Below are 20,724 nucleotides of genomic sequence, written 5' to 3'. Positions count from 1 at the left end.
GAGGGCGGCTAGAAAGAAATCACTGTTTAAAAAAAAAAAAAGAGCCGTATTAAAGCATGAGAGTGACCCAGTGAAGATGTTGGTGTTTTTAGTGTGATGAGACCAAGATGGAGATGCAGTATTTGGACAAGTTTCAAAGTGCCATGTGGTGCAAATCAAACGAAGGCCCTACCTCAATTAATACCATTCCTACAGTGAAACATGGTGATGGCAGCATCCCGCTTTGAGAGCACTTTTCATTCTCCGAACCTGGGCTTCTTGTCAGAATCGAAAGGAGCAAAATGGAGGATATTACACGGTGGTGCAAACATGTGAAGTTTATCTCCAAGTGGTGAATATATTCAGGAGTGAGCAAAGCAAACGAGTGAAATATTTTTCAACGTGAGAATAACACAAGTTAATCAAAAGAATTTTAAACCGGTACACCATTTTGACAATGCACATCTAGTCAGCAGGGAAACACTGGGAGTGACATAATCGGAGTGAAATATCAGGAATTATTATACATACGGGACATTTTTTTCTAAAGAATAAAAACTTTTTTTTTTTTTGCGGTCAGGTTTCCATCAAATCCTGCGCTCTGATTGGCTGGCGAGCAGGTCCGTATCCTACGATACAGACCCCGGTTACGGACCTCTGGCGACTCGCTTGTTCACAATAGCAAACATGGTAGCAATTTTTGTCAACATTTTTCTTTTTTATAAGATTTATTTATAAGATTTTTATCAAAAGTCTGATACATTTTTGCCAGCATTTCTCAGGAGAATAGCATTAATTTTACATCATGGATCGCGATAACGACAGTCTTCACAGCGAAAGCGAGTTTTACTACCCTGAGGAAGAAGAAATAAAATAAAACATTTCAGGAGAAAGCTAAAAACCTGTAACTGTTGCTAACGCCGAGCAAAAACATGGCTGAATCCTGAATGACTCAATTTTGTATAAATAGACGGCAAAAACATAGGCGGTAAAATGTAGTTTTTTTCCTGCCATGGAAGTGCACTTGTATACCGAGGAGGAAGCAATTTGCATGACAGCTGTGAATGAGGATTCAAAATGGCGGCTTGGCTCGGTTTTCCCTTTTGGGCACTCTCGTTTTCTATTAGAATTTGGTAAAGAAAAAAAAATCAATTATTTACCAGCTTAAGGTCGGTCCGTCTGGTGAAATACCGTGACCTAGGCCTTGAATACTGACCTCGGCCCAGAGGGCCTCGCTCAGTACTTTCAAGACCTCAGTCACGGAATTTCACGTTACGGACCTCCCAGCTGGTAAATAACATGTATGTATTCTATTCTCTTCTAGCGGGTTTCATTCATTTGGTTCGATAGCATGCAGTATCGTTCGCGTATCGCTTATCCTACATGTATTACGCCACTCTACCCAATGGAGAATGAGCGTTGAATATGGTTTACGAGATGTCATGTTGTTTTGACAACATGCAATCACATGTCGGAGCTGATGTGAATATTCAACGAGAGAGTTTTCTGCAGTGCATGCGCAGAAGCATTTCTGTGTTCGCCAGGAAAGAGAAAGACGAGGCTAATCCAGTGCTAGGATTAGCTATGCTATAACGAAGCACTAAATAAATAAACAAACTGAAAACTGAAACTAAAGACGCGTTGAACACCCGAAAGGCTATCAAACCTTTGTTAGATATTCTTCACGCATATTTACAAGCAGTGGCGAACCGTAACTATTAGAGCTGGGACTTGAGCGCAGTCAAAACTTAGACACACAAAAAAGCAACAGGGCAAAGGATTTTGCAAGGGATTAGTGGCAGGCTGCCAGGTCGCTCCGTTGTCTGTAGTTGTCGATGTTGATTGTAAAAGTAACGAAGTAAATTACGCAGGGAAATGAACATTTAAGTCTGAATGAACAATACTGTGGCGAGCGTGCGTAAAAGAAGAGTCTGGAGACAGAAATCTTAGTTTTGCAGTCGTTAGCGTGTGCTACTTGCCCTCTATAGCACTGGCTTGACTGATTATATTAGCATTTGCTAACACTACTGATGAACATTACACCGGCTGAAAGGTGACTTCACTGCTGCGCTGACGACGCCATGCGGTTAAGCTCATGTTGGCCTTCGAGAAGGCCTTGGGCGATACATTTTTGAATCAAAATCTGATTGGGGGGCGGCACGGTGGTGTAGTGGTTAGCGCCGTCACCTCACAGCAAGAAGGTCCGGGTTCGAGCCCCGTGGCCGACGAGGGCCTTTCTGTGTGGAGTCTGCATGTTCTCCCCGTGTCCACACGGGTTTCCTCCGGGTGCTCCGGTTTCCCCCACAGTCCAAAGACATGCAGGTTAGGTTAACTGGTGACTCTAAATTGACCGTAGGTGTGAATGTGAGTGTGAATGGTTGTCTGTGTCTATGTGTCAGCCCTGTGATGACCTGGCGACTTGTCCAGGGTGTACCCCGCCTTTCGCCCGTAGTCAGCTGGGATAGGCTCCAGCTTGCCTGCGACCCTGTAGAACAGGATAAAGCGGCTACAGATGATGAGATGAGATGAGATGAAAATCTGATTGTATAACTCGATTTGAATGTTTTCAGGACAGTAACCCTTTCATTTCTGAAGCAAATTTGATAGAAAATGAGGCCAAATTAGAAGAGAATAATTAGAATGAAATTATGAAAGAAATTAAATATAACATTTGAAATGAAGCCAGGAAAATAACCTCTCCTTGAACGCTGAGAAGACCAAGGAGATGATTATTGACCCGAGGAAGAGGAGGAGAGACCAGCACGCCTTGCTGCACATCAACGGGACACAGGTGGAGAGGGTGAAAACATTTAAATTCCTCGGAACTCACATCAGTGAGGATCTCACCTGGGGACGCAACACACAGCAGACCATCAAGAAGGCTCAACAGAGACTCTTCTTCCTGAGGAAGCTGAGGAAATTTGGACTGTCCACCAAACTCCTCAGCAACTTCTACAGGTGCACAGTGGAGAGCGTCCTGACAAATTCCATCACTGTGTGGTACGGGAACTGCACAACTCGGGACAGAAAGGCTCTCCAGCGTGTCATTAAAATGGCACAGTTCATCTGTGGAGCTGTCCTCCCCTCCACTACAGGACATTTACAACACCCGGGTCACAAAAAGGGCACAGAGCATCATCAGGGACCAAACACACCCACAACACAGACTATTCACACTCCTACCATCTGGCAGACGCTACAGGAGTGTGAAAGCAAGGACTACTAGACTGACAAACAGTTTTTACCCCCAGGCCATCAGGCTTTTGAACCACGGATTATAATCACCATCTACCTCTATATTTCCATCAGGCTTTGAACCACGGATTAGATTAGCAATTTTGCACAAGACATTGCACAGGATATCTACCTCTATATTTGCACACTGTTTTGTTTGCCTCTCCTTTTTTTTTTTTTTAAATGTTATCTTCATTTTCACTCTACCTTTATATTTTGCATTCCATATGCACTTTATTTTAGATTTCATATTTTATATATGGGGCGGCACGGTGGTGTAGTGGTTAGCGCTGTCGCCTCACAGCAAGAAGGTCCGGGTTCGAGCCCCGGGGCCGGCGAGGGCCTTTCTGTGCGGAGTTTGCATGTTGTCCGCGTGGGTTTCCTCCGGGTGCTCCGGTTTCCCCCACAGTCCAAAGACATGCAGGTTAGGTTAACTGGTGACTCTAAATTGACCGTAGGTGTGAATGTGAGTGTGAATGGTTGTCTGTGTCTATGTGTCAGCCCTGTGATGACCTGGCGACTTGTCCAGGGTGTACCCCGCCTTTCGCCTGTAGTCAGCTGGGATAGGCTCCAGCTTGCCTGCGACCCTGTAGAACAGGATAAAGCAGCTAGAGATAATGAGATGAGATGAGATTTTATATATATATTTCTTTTTATATTGGTAAGCGTAGTTTGGTCGGGCAGTTGCAAAATAAGAATTTCATTACCCAATAATAAATCACTGTGTCTGTTATTGTGTATATGACAAATAAAAATCTTGAATCTTGAAATGCTGATATGTTTGGGCCTTCTCTGAACGCCTAAAAGGGTCTGATGGTTCCCCTCTGTTTACAAGAGAAGAACATATCAATGGATATCGAAAAACAGGAAAAGTGAGTGTATGTATAATAATACTAATATTGGCTGGCTTTTTTCGTGGTATATCTGATATGTTCCATTCATCTAGCGTGATCTTGAACTCGTCTTCGATTCGTTCAGTATCATGCTAGCTAAATGAAATATATCTGATGGACCACGAAAAAAGCCAGCCAATATTATTTAAATAGGCCACGCAGATCTGCGATGTATTTCATATGAAAAATGAGTTTTTCAGTACGAGAAGATAAACTTCATATCTTCAAGCCAACATGTGATTTTCTTTTTATGATATAGACACACAAACAGTTACGCAGGTTAATCAAAACAATTCATCGATTTCTTCATGAGTGAAGATGCTGGGAAAATATGTGACTGAACGTCCTGGATGTACTGTAGTTCCTGTGAAAAATCCGAGTGGCATATCTCCCAGTAAACCGCTTGCGTCCATATAATAAAAAAGGATGTTATAGAGAACCTGCTCAAAAAGGAAAGCGTGGAAAAAACCCCTTCGTCTTTAAGCAAGATGATGGTCTCAAACACAAGGCCAAAGGAACAGGAGTGGTTCAAAATGAAAAGCTGAGGGTTCTACAGTGGCCAAATCCCATTGAAATTTCAGTCAACAATTAAAAAAATATATATATGCAACCAACCTGGAACAAATCTTCCAGGAACAATGGATATTGTTGGAATGGAATGAATATCACTCCCAAACAGTGAGCAAGGTTGGTAGGAAGTTAGCGTTAGGAAACCGAGTTAAAGCTGTTACTGCGACAGAAGGTAGTTCCGTCAAGTATTAGTCTGAATGGGTTGAATACTTGCGCAAACAACATTGTTCCGTTTTTAATTTTTTTTTCCTTCCAGATCAGCTGACAAATAATGAATTTTGACGTTGAAAATGTCTTGTATTTGTTTGCAGTAAATTTAGTAAATATATAAAATCCTGTCTGGAACAAGCGTCCTATGTAACCCAGAAGAAGGTGATGACTTTTCTGGCGGTTGAATACTTTTGCATCACACTGTACCTACATATCACATTGTGTTCTTTTAAAATGAAGGTGTTTTGTTGTTCTGCTCTTCTCAGAAGAGTTCTCTCCCAAAATTCCTGATCAGAGGCCACCTCGACGCCACGAACTGCGTGATCACACAGCCGCTCACAGGGGAGCTGGTGGTGGAGAGTTCAGAGGTCGGCATCAAAAGCATCGAGCTACAGCTAGTGCGGGTTGAGACATGCGGTGAGGAAGAATGCACACACGGCGCCCTCCACAATTATTGGCAAAGATTAGGAAAATCTCACGTTGAAAAAATGAGAAAAATCCAACCTTTTAATTGAAATAAATTTATTCAGAGAAGAATGAATCCCTCATCAAGAAATAACTATTTTCAATGAAAACATGTGCCACTATTACTGGCGCCCCTGCATTCAGTACTTTTATACAACCTCCCTTTGCCAGTAAAACAGCACTGAGGCCCACTTTACATGGGGACGGTCTGAAACAAAAACGCAAAAGTCCGTTTTCGTTCTCACTTTTTTTCCACGTCTACACGACCGTTTTCAAGGAGGAAATCTGCGTCTATATGGTGACGCATAAATGTGTGGAATTCAATTGGATGTGCATGCCAGGCGGCTAGGTGGTGCTGTGAAAGACCTCCGCTATGTCTGCACGCATGCGCAACGTCTTCCGTCTTGTCTGATCTGCGCCGCGAAAACTTTGACTACTCTGGCTATGGTAAGTAAGAAAGTAAGAGCATACTATACCCGCCTCTGTTCATTAACGGTATATGTGCAGATTCGGTATAGATGTTCGAAGGACTCCTGGACGTTTATTAAAGCTGCCAGAGCAGCTTGAAGGTCCGTTGGATCGATGTAATCAGACATGCTCTTACTTTTTTACTTACTTTCTTACTTCCCGGGCTGGCATGTACAGTATATGACCTATGTATGACGTAAACGCGTACCCGACGTGAGCAGATCCGAGCAGAGTTTCGCGTATTGGGTAGTTTAGACGGATATGCAACGGGGGCTGTTTTTAACTTATTCACTCTGGAAGGCATTTTAAATTTTTTCCGTTTTTCAGCCTCGGACACGCCGTCCCCGTGTAGACGAAAGGCACTTCCGATAAAATATTTAGTCGTTTTTACCCGACAGCGTCTTCGTGTAAACGGGCCCTGAGTCTCTCCGATAACATTTCACAAGGTTGGAGATACAGACAGAGCAGGACATCTGAGGCTATTCCTCTTTCCACAATCTCTCCAGATCATCCAGGGTCCTCGGCCCTCTCTTGTGCTCTCTCCTCTTCAGCTCAGCCCGCAGGTTTTCACTGAGGTTCAGGTCAGTGGACATTTGCCCCTTTTCCACCAAAGCAGTTCCAGGGCTGGTTCGGGGCCAGTGCTTAGTTTGGAACCGGGTTTTCTGTTTCCACTGACAAAGAACTGGCTCTGGGGCCAGAAAAACCGGTTCCAGGCTAGCACCACCTCTCTGCTGGGCCAGAGGAAAGAACCGCTTACGTCAGCGGGGGGCGGAGTTGTTAAGACCACCAACAACAATAACAAGACCGCGAAAGATCGCCATTTTTAAGCGACGAGAAGCAGTAGCTGTACAAACGCAAAGTCATCCATTATTATTATTATTATTATTATTGTTGTTGCTGCTGCTTCTTCCGTGTTGTTTTTGCTTCAATATTCGTGCCAAGGTTTATGCAAACGTAGTGACGTAACTGACGTATACAGCGACGTAATGATGTATACAGCGTGTAATGACGTGGCTTCCCTTAGCACCGTGAGCTATGGAAAAGCAAACTGGTTCTCAGCTGGCTCGCAAGTTGAACAAGTTGTGAACCAGCACTGGCCCCGAACCAGCCCTGGAACTGATTTGGTGGAAAAGGGGTATAAGATGGCCAGGGCAGAAGCTTGATTCTGTGCTCAGCGAACCATTTTTGTGTTGATTTGGACATATGCTTCGGTTCATTGTCCTGCTGGAAGAGCCAATGACGACCCAGTTTTAGTTTCCTGGCAGAAGCAGAAAGATTTTGATCAAAAACGTCCTGGTATTTCATGGAGCCTATGATGCCATGTACCTGAACAAGGTTTCCAGGGACTTTGGAGGAAAAACAGCCCAAAAACATCACAGAACTTCCACTATATTTTACAGCTGGGATCGGGTTTTTTCATTATAGCCGTCTTTCTTTTTGCACCAAACCCAGCTTGAGTGTTTATTAACTTCATAAAGTGTTTATTAGCGTTTCATAAACTTCAGCTGCTGACATTTGTGGTTTTAAATTTTTTTTTTTCCCTGAAATGCCCTCCAAATAATCTTTTGGCATGAAGGTGGCATCTGATGGTAGTTTTATGGCGTATTCACACCTACGTTGTTTGGTCCGGACCAAACGAACCAAATTTCCCTTGGTCCGGACCTTTTGGGTTGGTCTGAATACAAACCACCGAACTCTGTTCCGGACCAAACAAGCGGACCGAGACCGAGCTGCAAGGTCGGACTCGGTCCGGACCAAAGGAACTCTGGTGCGGATCTTTTGGAGGTGTGAAAGCAGACCGGACCTAATCCGACAGTTTTGCTTTTTTGTACCTCGGGAGCTTCCGTCGTTTGTCGAGCATTATGGGAAACAGAGTCTTGGCACTCCACCGCAAAGTGCAAACACTGTTTCGGTTGTCAAGGGAACAGTCGTTCAGTCATTCAGACCAGTGGTAGGCTAGACTACGGAGTACAAAAAATGAGTAGGGGGCAAACGTGGGCCGAGGAAGAAACGCGTACCCTTGTGGATATATGGGCAGATGTCCACATATCTGAGCTTTTGGAGAGAACACACAAAAATGCCGACGTGTTTGCTGTATTCAGTGAGAAAATGAAGGAGAAGGGGTTCACGCGCTCCCCAGAACAATGTCGGCTAAAAGTGAAGAAACTCCGTCAGACCTACATTAAAATCAGGGACATTCTTTCAAAAAGTGGCGGTACTAGCGACGCAAAAAAGAAATTCATCTATTGCGTGAAGAGCCAAAACTGTCACAACATGATGTGCGCTCATCAGCGCGATCCTCCGTAGCCACCTTACCCTTTGTCGTCGTCGTTGATAAATTACTTGTACAACAGCATAGTAATCGCACAATTGTGAAAACAGTAAAAACTGGAAAAAACATATAGCTTTGATGACATTAAAAAGAATAACAGCACGGAAAGCCTCCATGACTACTTTTGAACTTAACGCTTTGTGCGCGTGTCGTCTCTGACCAATAGCTGAACGACCTCAGGGCGCGTGGCTTTGTTGACAGATTTTGGTCCGCTTACTAAAATGTACAGTGTGAAAGCGAACCGCACCAAAATGAAAAAATAAAAAAAAAACATTTGGTTCGGACCAAAGCAAGTGAACTGTTGAACTATCCTGGTCTGAATACACCCTTAGAGACTTGGGAACCCCAAAATTTTACTTTTCCTTGTAATTCATCAACAGTGATCCTTGGGGATTTTTTTTCCCCTCTTACCATCCTCCTCACTGTACATATCAGGGCGGGGGATAAATTTGGATCCTCTTCCAGGCAAGTTTGTAACCATTCCAGTCCGTGTTCAAGTCAAGTTTATTTGTATAGCGCTTTTAACAACAGACATTGTCGCAAAGCAGCTTTACAGAAAATTAAAGGCTTTAAACATGAGCTAATTTTATCCCCAATGAGCAAGCCTGTGGTGACGGTGGCAAGGAAAAACTCCCTCAGACAATATGAGGAGGAAACCTCGAGAGGAACCAGACTCAGACAGGAACCCATCCTTATTTGGGTGATGACAGATAGCGTGACCTATAAATAACTTGTTTCTGTAACTGTGTCCTGTAGAGTCACAAAGTAGAACTGTGAAAACAGGAAAATCATTATAGTTTTAACATGAAGTCTGTTTTGTTGATGGAAACTTGAGCAAAACTGTTCATGACAACTGTAAATGTATTTCTGTAAGTGTCCAGAGCATCTTCCAAGCGCGACTTTTGACTGTCCGTATGGAGCCGTCCTCCACAGGAGCGATGTGATGAGACTCCAGCCAGACGTTGGGTCTTCACTTCTTTTTTTTTTTTTTTTAACTTATTATTATTGCCCTAACAGCAGAAATGGACATTTTCAGGCGAGTAGCTTTTTTTTTTAAACCCATTCCCTGACGTATGAAGGTTAACACACTTCTCCCTGATTTGGTTTGTGTGTTCTCTCTTATCTTTCCCATGTTGATGGATGACTGTCACTACGTTCAGACCGCAACCTGAAACGACCCATATCCGATTTGTTGTGAAATCCGATTTTTTTTGTTAGGCCGTTCACATTACCAATTATATGAGACTTGTATGCGATCTCCAATATGAACGGAAAACGACCCAAAAGTGTCCCGCATGCGCAAATTGACACGTAATAAGCACATCTACGTAATACGTAAACAAAAAAAAAGCGCACTCTTCAAGTTTGCAAGTAAAGCATGGAGATGAGGCGAGACCTGGCGATGTGGTTTTTGTGGTGGCGGCGGAACTCACACAATAATCTGATTAATGTGGGCAGCAGACTAATGAGACCGAAGGTGTCAAATTACTGGAAATTTCCAGAACAATCTTATAATCTTGTAATACAGGATGGTTTAACATCCAGGTCCCTACCAAATCCACCATTAGCTTGATCAATTCTATAAAAGTCTATTTAAATTCTGAAAACTGTACAAATGTTGTTGTTTTCCACCAAAGAGGCGGGATTAGCCAACGCAGAATAGTGACGTTTGTCTCTTGTTGATGACGTGTAGGTCGCATGAATGCGACCTGTCCGGTCAGACTGCGGTCGCATGTGAAAATAACGGATATGCATCGGAATTAGGACCACATATCCAAGCGGCCTGGGTCGCATGTGAAAAAAATCGGATCTGTGTCATTCAGATTGTCAATAACAAATCAGATACAGGTCGCATATGGGCAAAAAAATCGGATATGGGGGCGTCGTGGCTCAGGTGGATAAGGCGCCATACCATAAATCCGGGGACCTGGGTTCGATTCCGGCCCGAGGTCATTTCCCAATCCCTCCCCGTCTCTCTCTCCCGCTCATTTCCTGTCTCTACACTGTCCTATCCAATAAAAGTGCAAAAAGGCCAAAAAAAATCTTTAAAAAAAAAAATCGGATATGGGTTGTTTCAGGGTGCAGTCTGAATGTAGTCTAAGGGAATTTGGTCTCTGTCACCTCCTGTTTGAACCCAGGGAGTCCTGGATTACAGCTTGAAAGTTCCTACACACTCCAATCGACTCAAAAATGTACAATTAAATGGGAAACATGCTTCAGTTACATTTGTGTTCACTAATGGCCCTTTTCCACTACCCTTTTTCAGCCCACTTCAGCCCGACACGGCTCGCGTTTCGACTACCTCAGAGCAGCACGACTCAGCTCGCTTCAGCCCTGCTTAGCACCCAAAACTCGCACCGTTTTGGAGTGGGGCTGAAGCGAGCCAAACCGAGCCGAGTGGGGCTAGGGGCGTGAGGAGACACTCCCCTGTGCACTGATTGGTGAGGAGGAGTGTCCTCACATGCCCACACACGCCCCGCGAGCACGCTGGGATCTGTAAACACCGTAAACCCGGAAGAAGAAGAATTACGAATTACGAGAATTTCTGAAGCCTTATGCGCCTCGCCTCATCTATACGCTCTTGCCAGTATCTGTTGGCGTTGTCGGTGACAACAAGCCACAGCACCAAGACCAGCAACACTAACGACTCCATGCCCTCCATGTTTATTGTTTACTATTCGGGTCGTGAGACTACCGCTTAAAAGATCACTGATGTCACTGTTTGCGCCGCCTAACGACATCACGTGACGTCCACCCACTTTCGCTAACTCCACCCAATGTGTCCACCCACTTCCAGCCAGCACGGTTCAGCACGGTTGTAGTCGAAATGCAACTCCAACAGCCCCGCTCAGCTCGACTCAGCCCGACTCAGCACCGCACGGCACGGCTCAGCCGCGTTTGTAGTGGAAAAGCGGCATATGTTCTAGGGGTGCCAATAATAGTTGCACGTTGTTTTTGTTGAAAATAATTATTTCTTGATGAGGGATTTGTTTTTCTCGGAATAAATTTTTCAGGTAAAGGCCAATAATCGTGGAGGACATTGTACACGCAACACACACGCGTGTTAAAATCTCAAAACCAATCAGGTGGCAATTTAGAGTTTTGTTTTGGACATAACACACAGTGGTGAGCGTAAATGAGTGCACCCCCTTTGAAAAGTAACATTTTAAACAATATCTCAATGAACACAAACAATTTCCAAAATGTTGACAAGACAAAGTTTAATATAACATCTGTTTAACTTCTAACGTGAAAGTAAGGTTAATATAAACTTAGATGACACATTTTTTCAGTTTTACTCAAATTAAGGTGGTGCAAAAATGAGTACACCCCACAACAAAAACTACTCCATCTAGTACTTTGTATGGCCTCCATGATTTTTAATGGCAGCACCAAGTCTTCTAGGCATGGAATGAACAAGTTGGCGACATTTTGCAACATCAGTCTTTTTCCATTCTTCAACAACGACCTCTTTTAATGACTGGATGCTGGCTGGAGAGTGATGCTCAACTTGTCTCTTCAGAATTCCCCACAGGCGTTTGATTGGGTTGAGATCAGGAGACGTACTTGGCCACTGAATCACTTTCACCCTGTTTTTCTTCAGAAATCCAACAGTGGCCTTAGATGTGTGTTTAGTCATGTTGGAAAAGCGCACGACGACCAAGGGCACGGAGTGATGGTAGCATCTTCTCTTTCAGTATAGAGCAATACATCCGTGAATTCATGATGCCATCAATGAAATGCAGCTCCCCGACACCAGCAGCACTCATGCAGCCCTGCATAAGGACACTGCCACCACCATGTTTCACTGTAAGCACCATGCATTTTTCTTTGTATTCCTCACCTTTGCGACACCATACAGTTTTGAAGCCATCAGTTCCAAAAACATTTATCTTGGTCTCATCACTCCAGAGTATAGATTCCCAGTAGCCTTCATCTTTGTCAGCATGGGCCCTGGCAAACTCTAGGCGGGCTTTAGGAGAGGCTTCTTTCGTGGACGGCATCCATGCATGCCATTCCTCTGCAGCGTACGCCGTATTGTGTCACGGGAAATAGTCACCCCAGTTTGGCTTTCTACTTCTTTAGATAACTGCAGTGAACTTGCATGCTGATTTTCTTCAACCCTTCTTATCAGAAGGCGCTCCTGTCGAGGTGTTAACTTCCGTGGACGACTCTGTGAGATGGTTGCAATTCCATCTTTCTTAAATTTTTGTACCACTTTTGCTACAGTATTCTGACTGATAAGTAAAGCTTTGCTGATCTTCTTGTAGCCTTCATCTTTGTGGTGGAAAGAAATTATTTTCTTTGGGGAATTCTGAAGAGACAAGTTGAGCATCACTCTCCATCCAGCATCCAGTCATTAAAAGAGGTCGTTGTTGAAGAATGGGAAAAGATTGATGTTGCAAAATGTCGCCAACTTGTTCATTCCATGCCTAGAAGACTTGGTGCTGTCATTAAAAATCATGGAGGCCATACAAAGTACTAGATGGAGTAGTTTGTTTTGTGGGGTGTACTCATTTTTGCACCACCCTAATTTTAGTAAAACTGAAAAAATGTGTAATCTAAGTTATATTATTAACCTTACTTTCACGTTAGAAGTTAAACACGTTATACTGTATTAAACTTTGTCTTTTCAACATTTTGGAAATTGTGTTCATTGAGATATTGTTTAAAATGTTACTTTTCAAAGGGGGTGCACTCATTTACGCTGAGCAATGTATGTGGCACAGCATTGCGTGTGTTTTTTTTTTTTTTAAACTGCCTTTTGTGTTGAGAACAGAGAAATAGCTGAAGATGTCGCTGAAAATGAACAATATTTATTCATTGTGTCTGCACGCTTCTTTATATTGGTGCGTTTGATCGTTTTATTCTGGGTTCGTGCGTATTCCGGTTGCAGGCTGTGCTGAAGGCTATGCCAGAGATGCGACAGAGATTCAGAACATCCAGATAGCAGAGGGAGATGTGTGTCATGGCCTCCCCATCCCTATATACATGGTCTTCCCCAGGCTGTTCACGTGCCCTACACTCGAAACAACAAACTTTAAAGTTGGTGAGTCTCATCCCTTTTTCTACAAATCATAACTCCTTGAAATAAAACCTACGTTCTCTTTTCTTACCACCAGTTAGTTATAGAAATTGTACAAGTCAAAAGTTTGGACGACCAACTCATTCATCGGTTTTTCTGCATTTTGACCAGGGGTGTCAAACATACAGCCTGCAGGCCACATCTGGCCCGCACGTCAACCAAAGAACGTCAGTAGCATCAACCATTACCATGAAACGCAATTCGTCGTCCATCCACTAGGTGGCGACAACCTATTTCAAGTAAACAGCTAGTCATTTACGACTAAAGAAAGATCGTGAGTTAGCGGCTTGCTGTCAAGTGTGAAGATGCCAAAGAAAAGGAAAGTTGATAGTCAGTGCGTTTACATGCACATCCAAATCGAGCTGCTGTCGGTAATCGAGCAAAGGGTCCCAGCAGGGGTGCCAGAGAAATCCAATCCTACATGCACACAAGGAAATCGAGCTATTGTGTGAGGTACATTGTGCACCCGAGCCACAGGTGGCGCTACACGCCCCATCGTGTTGGTACACTTCCGGTTGTCGTCATGAAGAAGAGCTATTCAAGAGTATAAACAAAGTTATCAGTTCCGTGTTCTCTTCTGCTGCTCGCTATTACTACTGTTGTCATGCCGACTAAGGCTGTTGTGTTTCCCGCTTGTGGTCTCGTCACTCGTCACTTCCGGAAGGGGCAGTGCTGAAGTAAGTAGCTCGATTACGTAGCTCGATAGGGTTTACATGCACTAAGTAGCTCGGCTACAATCGCATAATCTAGGTCGCGTAGCTCGATTACGAGAAATCCAGTTCGGTTCAATTTCAGCCGAGCTAAGGTGTTTCCATGGCATTTAGAACTTCGATTTCAGTCGCGCTACGGCAGAAATTCGATTTTCTCTATGTGCATGTAAACGCACTGACTGTCGAAGCTTTCAGAAGACACACAAACACACTTTTTACCGCCACATGGGTAAGTTTATAGCAGATACTGAATGTAAATTGTTGCTTGGGTCATTAAAAATTCCCCGACACCCAGTTACTTTTGTTTAGTGGACCGAAAGCTACTGAATTCGAATCACTGACTTCCAATTTTTAGTTTTTTTTTTTTTTTTTTAAATAGAGCAATTAATGAATTTGGGGCCATGTGGCTCTAAATTCTCCCTTTTTTTTTCCTGCTTCACAGTGACATAGTGGGCATTCCCTGTTCGCGCAAGGCATTGTGGGATACAAAATTGAAACGAGAAAGGAAAATGGAGGACGTGAATGAAACATGAAAGACTGACTACAGTGACAGAAAGCGAGAAGAAAAGACGTTATGTTGCGCAGGACCAGACTAATAAATATGGGCGGTCAGCGAGCACCTCGGTGTGATCAGCTTTTCGTTTCGCGACAGAATGATGGAACAGTCAGCGCACGGTCAAGGTAAACCTGTAGATGGCAGTAACGCAACACTGGATGCCAGCTGCTAAATCTGCGCATGCGCACACCGGATGACTTCTGTCTGCGCGACGTGAGCGATTTCTTGCACGTTTATTTGCTCAGGAATCCCCTCAAATTTAAATAACTTCCCAGCCACAGAACGGTGTGTGTTGGAGATATTACGGAAATAAAACACATCACAAAGAATTTCAGAGGGAACTAAATTTCAACGATTTTATGAAATGGAAAGGCCGTATAGTTTTTGTTAATAATTCTACATGTTAAACATTAAACAGAAACACACTGGAATATGTTGGGAATGAATGGACGTTGAATTTTCGATGTTCCTGTCGAAACCAAATTAAGTTTTTCTGCCACACTGGTGACAACCGGCAAGTTTATAGCCTATTGCCATATTGAATGTAAATCTCTCGATTACGTTCATTATGTCTTATGGTTAGTTTTTTCTTTTTTATCAGACATCTAGTTTTCGGTTTGTTTACCTGACATGTTTCGACGTACGTAACCGTCGTCTTCCTCAGAGCGTCACCGGATGTTGTTGGTGACGCATCTTATCAGCTGATGTTTCCGAAGGCGTGACCTTCCTGTCTGGTTTGACAGGTCGGTCACGTCTTCTGCTGTCCGTTCGTCCCCTGCAAGATGGCACTCCAGGTATGGGAGAGCATGTATCAGGGATGAGAGTTTTCCGCTTTTTCTGAGTAAAAATCAACCTTTTTATATTATGCCAAATCCGTTGAGATTTTTTTTTTTTTTTCATTTATTGAGGGGGGTTGGGGTATGTTCCTTCGTGATACTCAAGCGTAATTCATTCCTACGATGATGTTACATGTTTACAATTTCGCCATCTTTAGTCTCGCGGTAGAATACGTGTTATCTACAATGTAATTGGCCAAAACATCGCTGACGAGAGCATGATAGCCAATCATCTCATCTCATCTCATCATCTCTAGCCGCTTTATCCTGTTCTACAGGGTCGCAGGCAAGCTGGAGCCTATCCCAGCTGACTACGGGCGAAAGGCGGGGTACACCCTGGACAAGTCGCCAGGTCATCACAGGGCTGACACATAGACACAGACAACCATTCACACTCACATTCACACCTACGCTCAATTTAGAGTCACCAGTTAACCTAACCTGCATGTCTTTGGACTGTGGAGGAAACCGGAGCACCTGGAGGAAACCCACGCGGACACGGGGAGAACATGCAAACTCCGCACAGAAAGGCCCTTGTCAGCCACGGGGCTCGAACCCGGACCTTCTTGCTGTGAGGCGACAGCGCTAACCACTACACCACCGTGCCGCCCGTAGCCAATCATAACAGTTCTTACAAAAGTACCCGCATCTGTTCTATTTTATCGAAACTTGCACATGTTCATCGTCGCTGCTCTTCAAAAATACGTTTCTCTTTCGTATCGGCTTTTTTACTCAAAATGCCGAATACAATTGACAAGCGAGACGAAGCGAAGGTACGTGAAATCAATGCTGGTATAAAAAACAGAGAGGACTGACAAGCTCTTGTCTTTGGCCAAAAAGCTGAAGTCGTCGTCGAAATGATTTAAATGAAAATGAGAAGTGACTGTGAACTATAAATAATTGTATAAAGCGTACATAGACATTATCCCAGAAACTTAGCATTCGTTTGATTTAGTACATTGAACATGTATATGATGGATAGTCAGTAAATCTGAATTAATGCTGACAGTTTTGAAAACTTAAATATTTCAAAAGACTTTTTGAAGAAATCATATGCAACTAATGAGGACATAGGGAGAAAAGGTCAGTCACCCTAAAATTTTATTTAATATATGAACATTTTGATAATTAATAAAACTTAAGTTTAATGTGAATTTAGTTTGTCGTTTTTGTTGATCATGAATTATAACCATACCCTTGAAGGTAGAATGTGATTTTATCTTGAATTCAAACAATACTCCTATTGATTTGAAACATATTTTCATGTAAATATATAAAAAAGACAACAGATATATATATTTTTTATCTACTACAGCTCAGATTGCAGGACAAGTGGTTTGTAAGGCCTTATTTTTCAAAATTTTCCGGGGGGGGGCATCTTGAAGCCCCCCCGTTGGCTTCGGGCGCCATCTTGTTTTCTGCTTTTTTGATGACCACCCACTCTCATCCCTGATGTATGCTCCCTCATCCCGGTTGATGGTCCTCGGGCTTGGCTTTCGGATCTCCATGGCCTCCCTGATCCAGCGCTGATGTTTATCTTCTGTGCGGATGACTCTGGCATTCCCCCAGTCCATAACAAACATCAGCGCTGGATCAGGGAGGCCATGGAGATCCGAAAGCAAAACCCGAGGACCATCAACCGGGATGAGGGAGCATACATGCTCTCCCATACCTGAAGTGCCATATTGCAGGGGACGAACTGACAGTAGAAGGCGTGACCGACCTGTCAAACCAGACAGGAAGGCCACGCCTTCGGAAACATCAGCTGATAAAAGATGCGTCACCAACAACATCCGGTGACACTCTGAGGTGGGGTTTACATTAGACCGTATCAGTGGATCATCAGATTAACGTTTTTAAAAACGATTAGCGTGCACACAGCAACGCCAATACACGGATACGCTAATCACATGACTAATTCGGCACGTAAGTTGAGAAATGTGTCAGTGCAGCTCATTGCTTCCTCCTCAGCGGCTGCGCTCCAAATCACTCCGCCCTGAACAGCGAGTGCCCTCTGGAGGGTGTGCACTCTGGCCCTGCGCACCTCACAGAGCGCGCGAGTGAAGCACACGAGCAGTGATTCGGGACTGAGCCGCTGTGCGCAAGTCACTTACCACTTGCAAGTGGAAGGATGGCAAGCCTAAAGACAATCATAACTACACAATGGGCAGTATTTGCATCAGTATTTACAGTATTTTCATACTTTTATACTCTTTAATGAAAGGTGATACAAGGCGGAAGTCCGTGCCGTTTTTCAGCAGTCGGGTCACATGACCAACGCCAGCGAATCAGGAAGGTGGATGTCACAGTGACGTTGTCCAATGACGACGCCAGCTAGAGCTCAGCACAGCGTATCCGCATATTCTCAATGTTTACACAGCACCGGACCAGACACGATCTGGATTGAATACGTGGACGCTGGCGGATTCCCGTTTCCCGGCGGTTTAATGTAAACGGACAGTGCATCCGCGAAGAAAACGAGACAGATACGGTCTAATGTAAACTTGGCCTGAGGAAGACGACAGTTACGTACGTCGAAACATGTCAGGTAAACAAACCTAAAAACTAGATGTCTGATAAAAAAAAAAAAAAGAAAAAAAACATTGAATGTAAATCGTTGATTTTCGTGTTTATGTTAAAAGATATCGCGCACACATTTGGAAGCGCATTGAAAAGGAATCCAATGAAAAGAATGGGAAATTAGCCGAGTCGTTATTTTACTGGTTCCCAGTGAAACCATGTTCTTGAGTAAACTAATCATTTTGGCATGCAGATTTCACGGTTGCCCTTTCTAAAAGGATGTTCAGTGAACATTTGACACCCCTGGTTTTGACTATTTTCTACACTGTAGAACAATACTGAAGACATCAAAACTGAAACCGATGGAAATGTGTAGTAAACAAAATAAAATCATTAGTTTAGATTCTTCAAAGTAGCCAGCGTTTACCTTGATGACGCTTTGTACACGATTGGCGTTATCTTAACCAGCTTCATGAGGTAATCACCTGGAATGCTTTGTAATTAACAGGCGTGCCTCGTCAAAAGTTAATTAGCGGACGAGTTTCCTGCCGCCTTAAAGTGGCATTCCACCATTGGATGTATTCTTTGGCATAAAATACGACAACATATATAAACGGTATCACGAGATAGAGAAATCAATGATATATCAAACATAATTTTTTGACAACGACAAGTATATTAATTTTGCGACCAAAGTCACCTACCCTTTTAATTTCCACGCGGTAGTGAAACGTGATGTCATCGGCAGGTTCCCCTTCTTGTGTACCACGTCACGTATCCTACCTCTTCGATTTGTCCTACCAAGCCTACTGCGCATGCGCGAAATCCGGGAGGGTAGGAAAATTCAACAGTAGTTTTGTCCTACCGATCAGCTGGGCTGATAGAAAATCGGTGAGTATTTCACGCATTTGCCGATTTTTATGTTTTGTGCGTATTGGTCGAGTCTTTGGCCGAGTCAAATAATTTGTAATGACTTGTTGTGAATAATAAAACGGTCTGCATGAGAACTTGCTAATTGTAATGCCGTCATGTGTTCTGCGCATGCGCAGTAGGCTTGGTAGGACAAATCCAAGAGGTGGGATAACTTTACAGAACACCGACACGTGGTACACAAGAAGGGGAACCTGCCGATGACATCACGCGCGGAAATGAAAAGGGTAGGTGATTTTGGTCGCAAAATGAATATACCGTATTTTCTGGACTATAAGCCGCTACTTTTTTCCTAGGTTTTGAACCATGCGGCTTATGCAAAGGTGCGGCTATTCTGTGGATTTTTCTTCCACCGCTAGGGGCGCTCTAACCGGAAGTAGAATCAAAAATAAGATAGACGAAAAATCAATGCAAAGAAGAATTAGCAGATCTTTAGTAGATAGAACACGCACGACAAATTACTAACTGGTAATTATTTTCAAATCCAGCGAAGATGATTAAAGTGACTTGTGGTTTCAAACACAGGAGAAATGAAGGTAAATAAATACCGGTTATTTTCTCTTGGTTCTGTTCCGTTTTAATCAGCAAAGTTGCTGCCGTGTTAAAAGGCACTGTTCGGAAAGAATCTGTTCAGGTACATACATGTACATTTACAGTACAAAATCGTTCTGTACATGCAGTAAATATCTAATTTTTCAACATAGATATCTGCGGCTTATAGCCCGGTGCGGCTTGTATATCTTTTTTTTTTTTTTTTTTAAATCGAGCGGATGCGGCTTATATACAGGTGCGCTCTATAGTCCAGAAAATACGGTACTTGTCGTCAAAAAATTATGTTTAATATATCATTTTGAAGCTAAAAGATTTCTCCATCTAGTGATACCGTTTATATATGTTGTCGTATTTTATGCCAAAGAATACATCCAATGGTGGAATGCCACTTTAATGCTGGTCACAGTAAACAAGCCTATTCCCCGACTGTAGTAATCCATATTATGTCAAGAACCGCTCAACTAAGTAAAGAGAAACGACATCCATCATTACTCTGACATGAAGTGCATTTTAATTAACAAAAAGAAACAAACATTGAATGAGGTGCGTCCAAGCTTTTGACTGATCGTGTCAGCAGTGAAACATGCTCAAGCAGTCAGATCATGGTTTGGTTCCCCCCGCCTTTGAGAACGTAAACTGATAGAACGTCACTTCTTCATTTGCAGAGTTCGAGGTGAACGTGGTGATTGTTTTTCACGATGATCATTTAATAACGGAGAACTTCCCGTTGAAGCTGTGCCGAGTATGAGATCATTGCCTGCAGATTCATTGATGTTTTCTGGAAGACTCGAGGTGTGGCCTTATAACTGTTTAAGTGCCAGTCAGGAACCAACAGAACGGCTTGTGTTCTATACAGAGACTGACCTAATTATTACACACAGGTTTTTTTTTTTCGCCCCTCACCAGTTCAGATTGAGTGAGTTACTGGAATCGTTGTTGAAAAGCTAGCACAGTTCTTCTTCCCTTTTCTTATTTTTCCATGACTGGGTATTTCAGGACACCTAGTGCTCATGTAGAATGCTTTCTCAATTTCCCCCCTCATTTGAGCATTTAATAAAACATCGTGTGCAGTAATGCGTGCTCATTCATTTACTTTCTTCATGACAAAGAAGTGTCCCGTTGTATAAACCCTGTAGTCCTGAAGTTATTTGCATAAATTAGTCTGGTATACAGATTTTGCATTATGGGGTGTTCACACGGCACATATTTGCATCGATGCTGCACCGATGTATTTTGTTGCGATATATATCTTACACCGGTGTAAATTTTGTGGAGCGTTCACACGTCACAACCCTGCTTACTAGAGAGAAGTGTGTTAGCACCGGTGCAGCCCCACTTGCGTTCACATGGCAGTTTTTGCGACCGTGCTATACGATAGTAATA

General features: G+C 43.3%; 1 protein-coding gene across 2 annotated transcripts in view; it reads left to right on the top strand.

Moving 5' to 3' along the window:
* The window catches only part of vps26c (VPS26 endosomal protein sorting factor C), a 36,649-nt gene extending 16,234 nt beyond the window's left edge, over positions 1-20,415 (top strand). Inside the window, exons 6-8 of one of the 2 annotated variants that reach the window (XM_060909490.1) lie at positions 5,156-5,303; positions 13,049-13,201; positions 20,007-20,415. In XM_060909490.1, coding sequence (XP_060765473.1) covers positions 5,156-5,303; positions 13,049-13,201; positions 20,007-20,089 — 384 coding nt within the window. In that variant the 3' untranslated portion in view covers positions 20,090-20,415. Of the gene's footprint in view, positions 1-5,152; positions 5,304-13,048; positions 13,202-20,006 lie in introns of both variants that reach the window. The other variant, XM_060909489.1, reaches the window with a different exon arrangement.
* The last annotated feature ends 309 nt before the right edge of the window (positions 20,416-20,724 follow it).

Source organism: Neoarius graeffei, chromosome 25 (genome assembly GCF_027579695.1).
Source record: "Neoarius graeffei isolate fNeoGra1 chromosome 25, fNeoGra1.pri, whole genome shotgun sequence".
In the NCBI taxonomy this organism is placed as follows: domain Eukaryota; kingdom Metazoa; phylum Chordata; class Actinopteri; order Siluriformes; family Ariidae; genus Neoarius; species Neoarius graeffei.
This window is presented reverse-complemented; position numbering and strand designations above follow the sequence as displayed.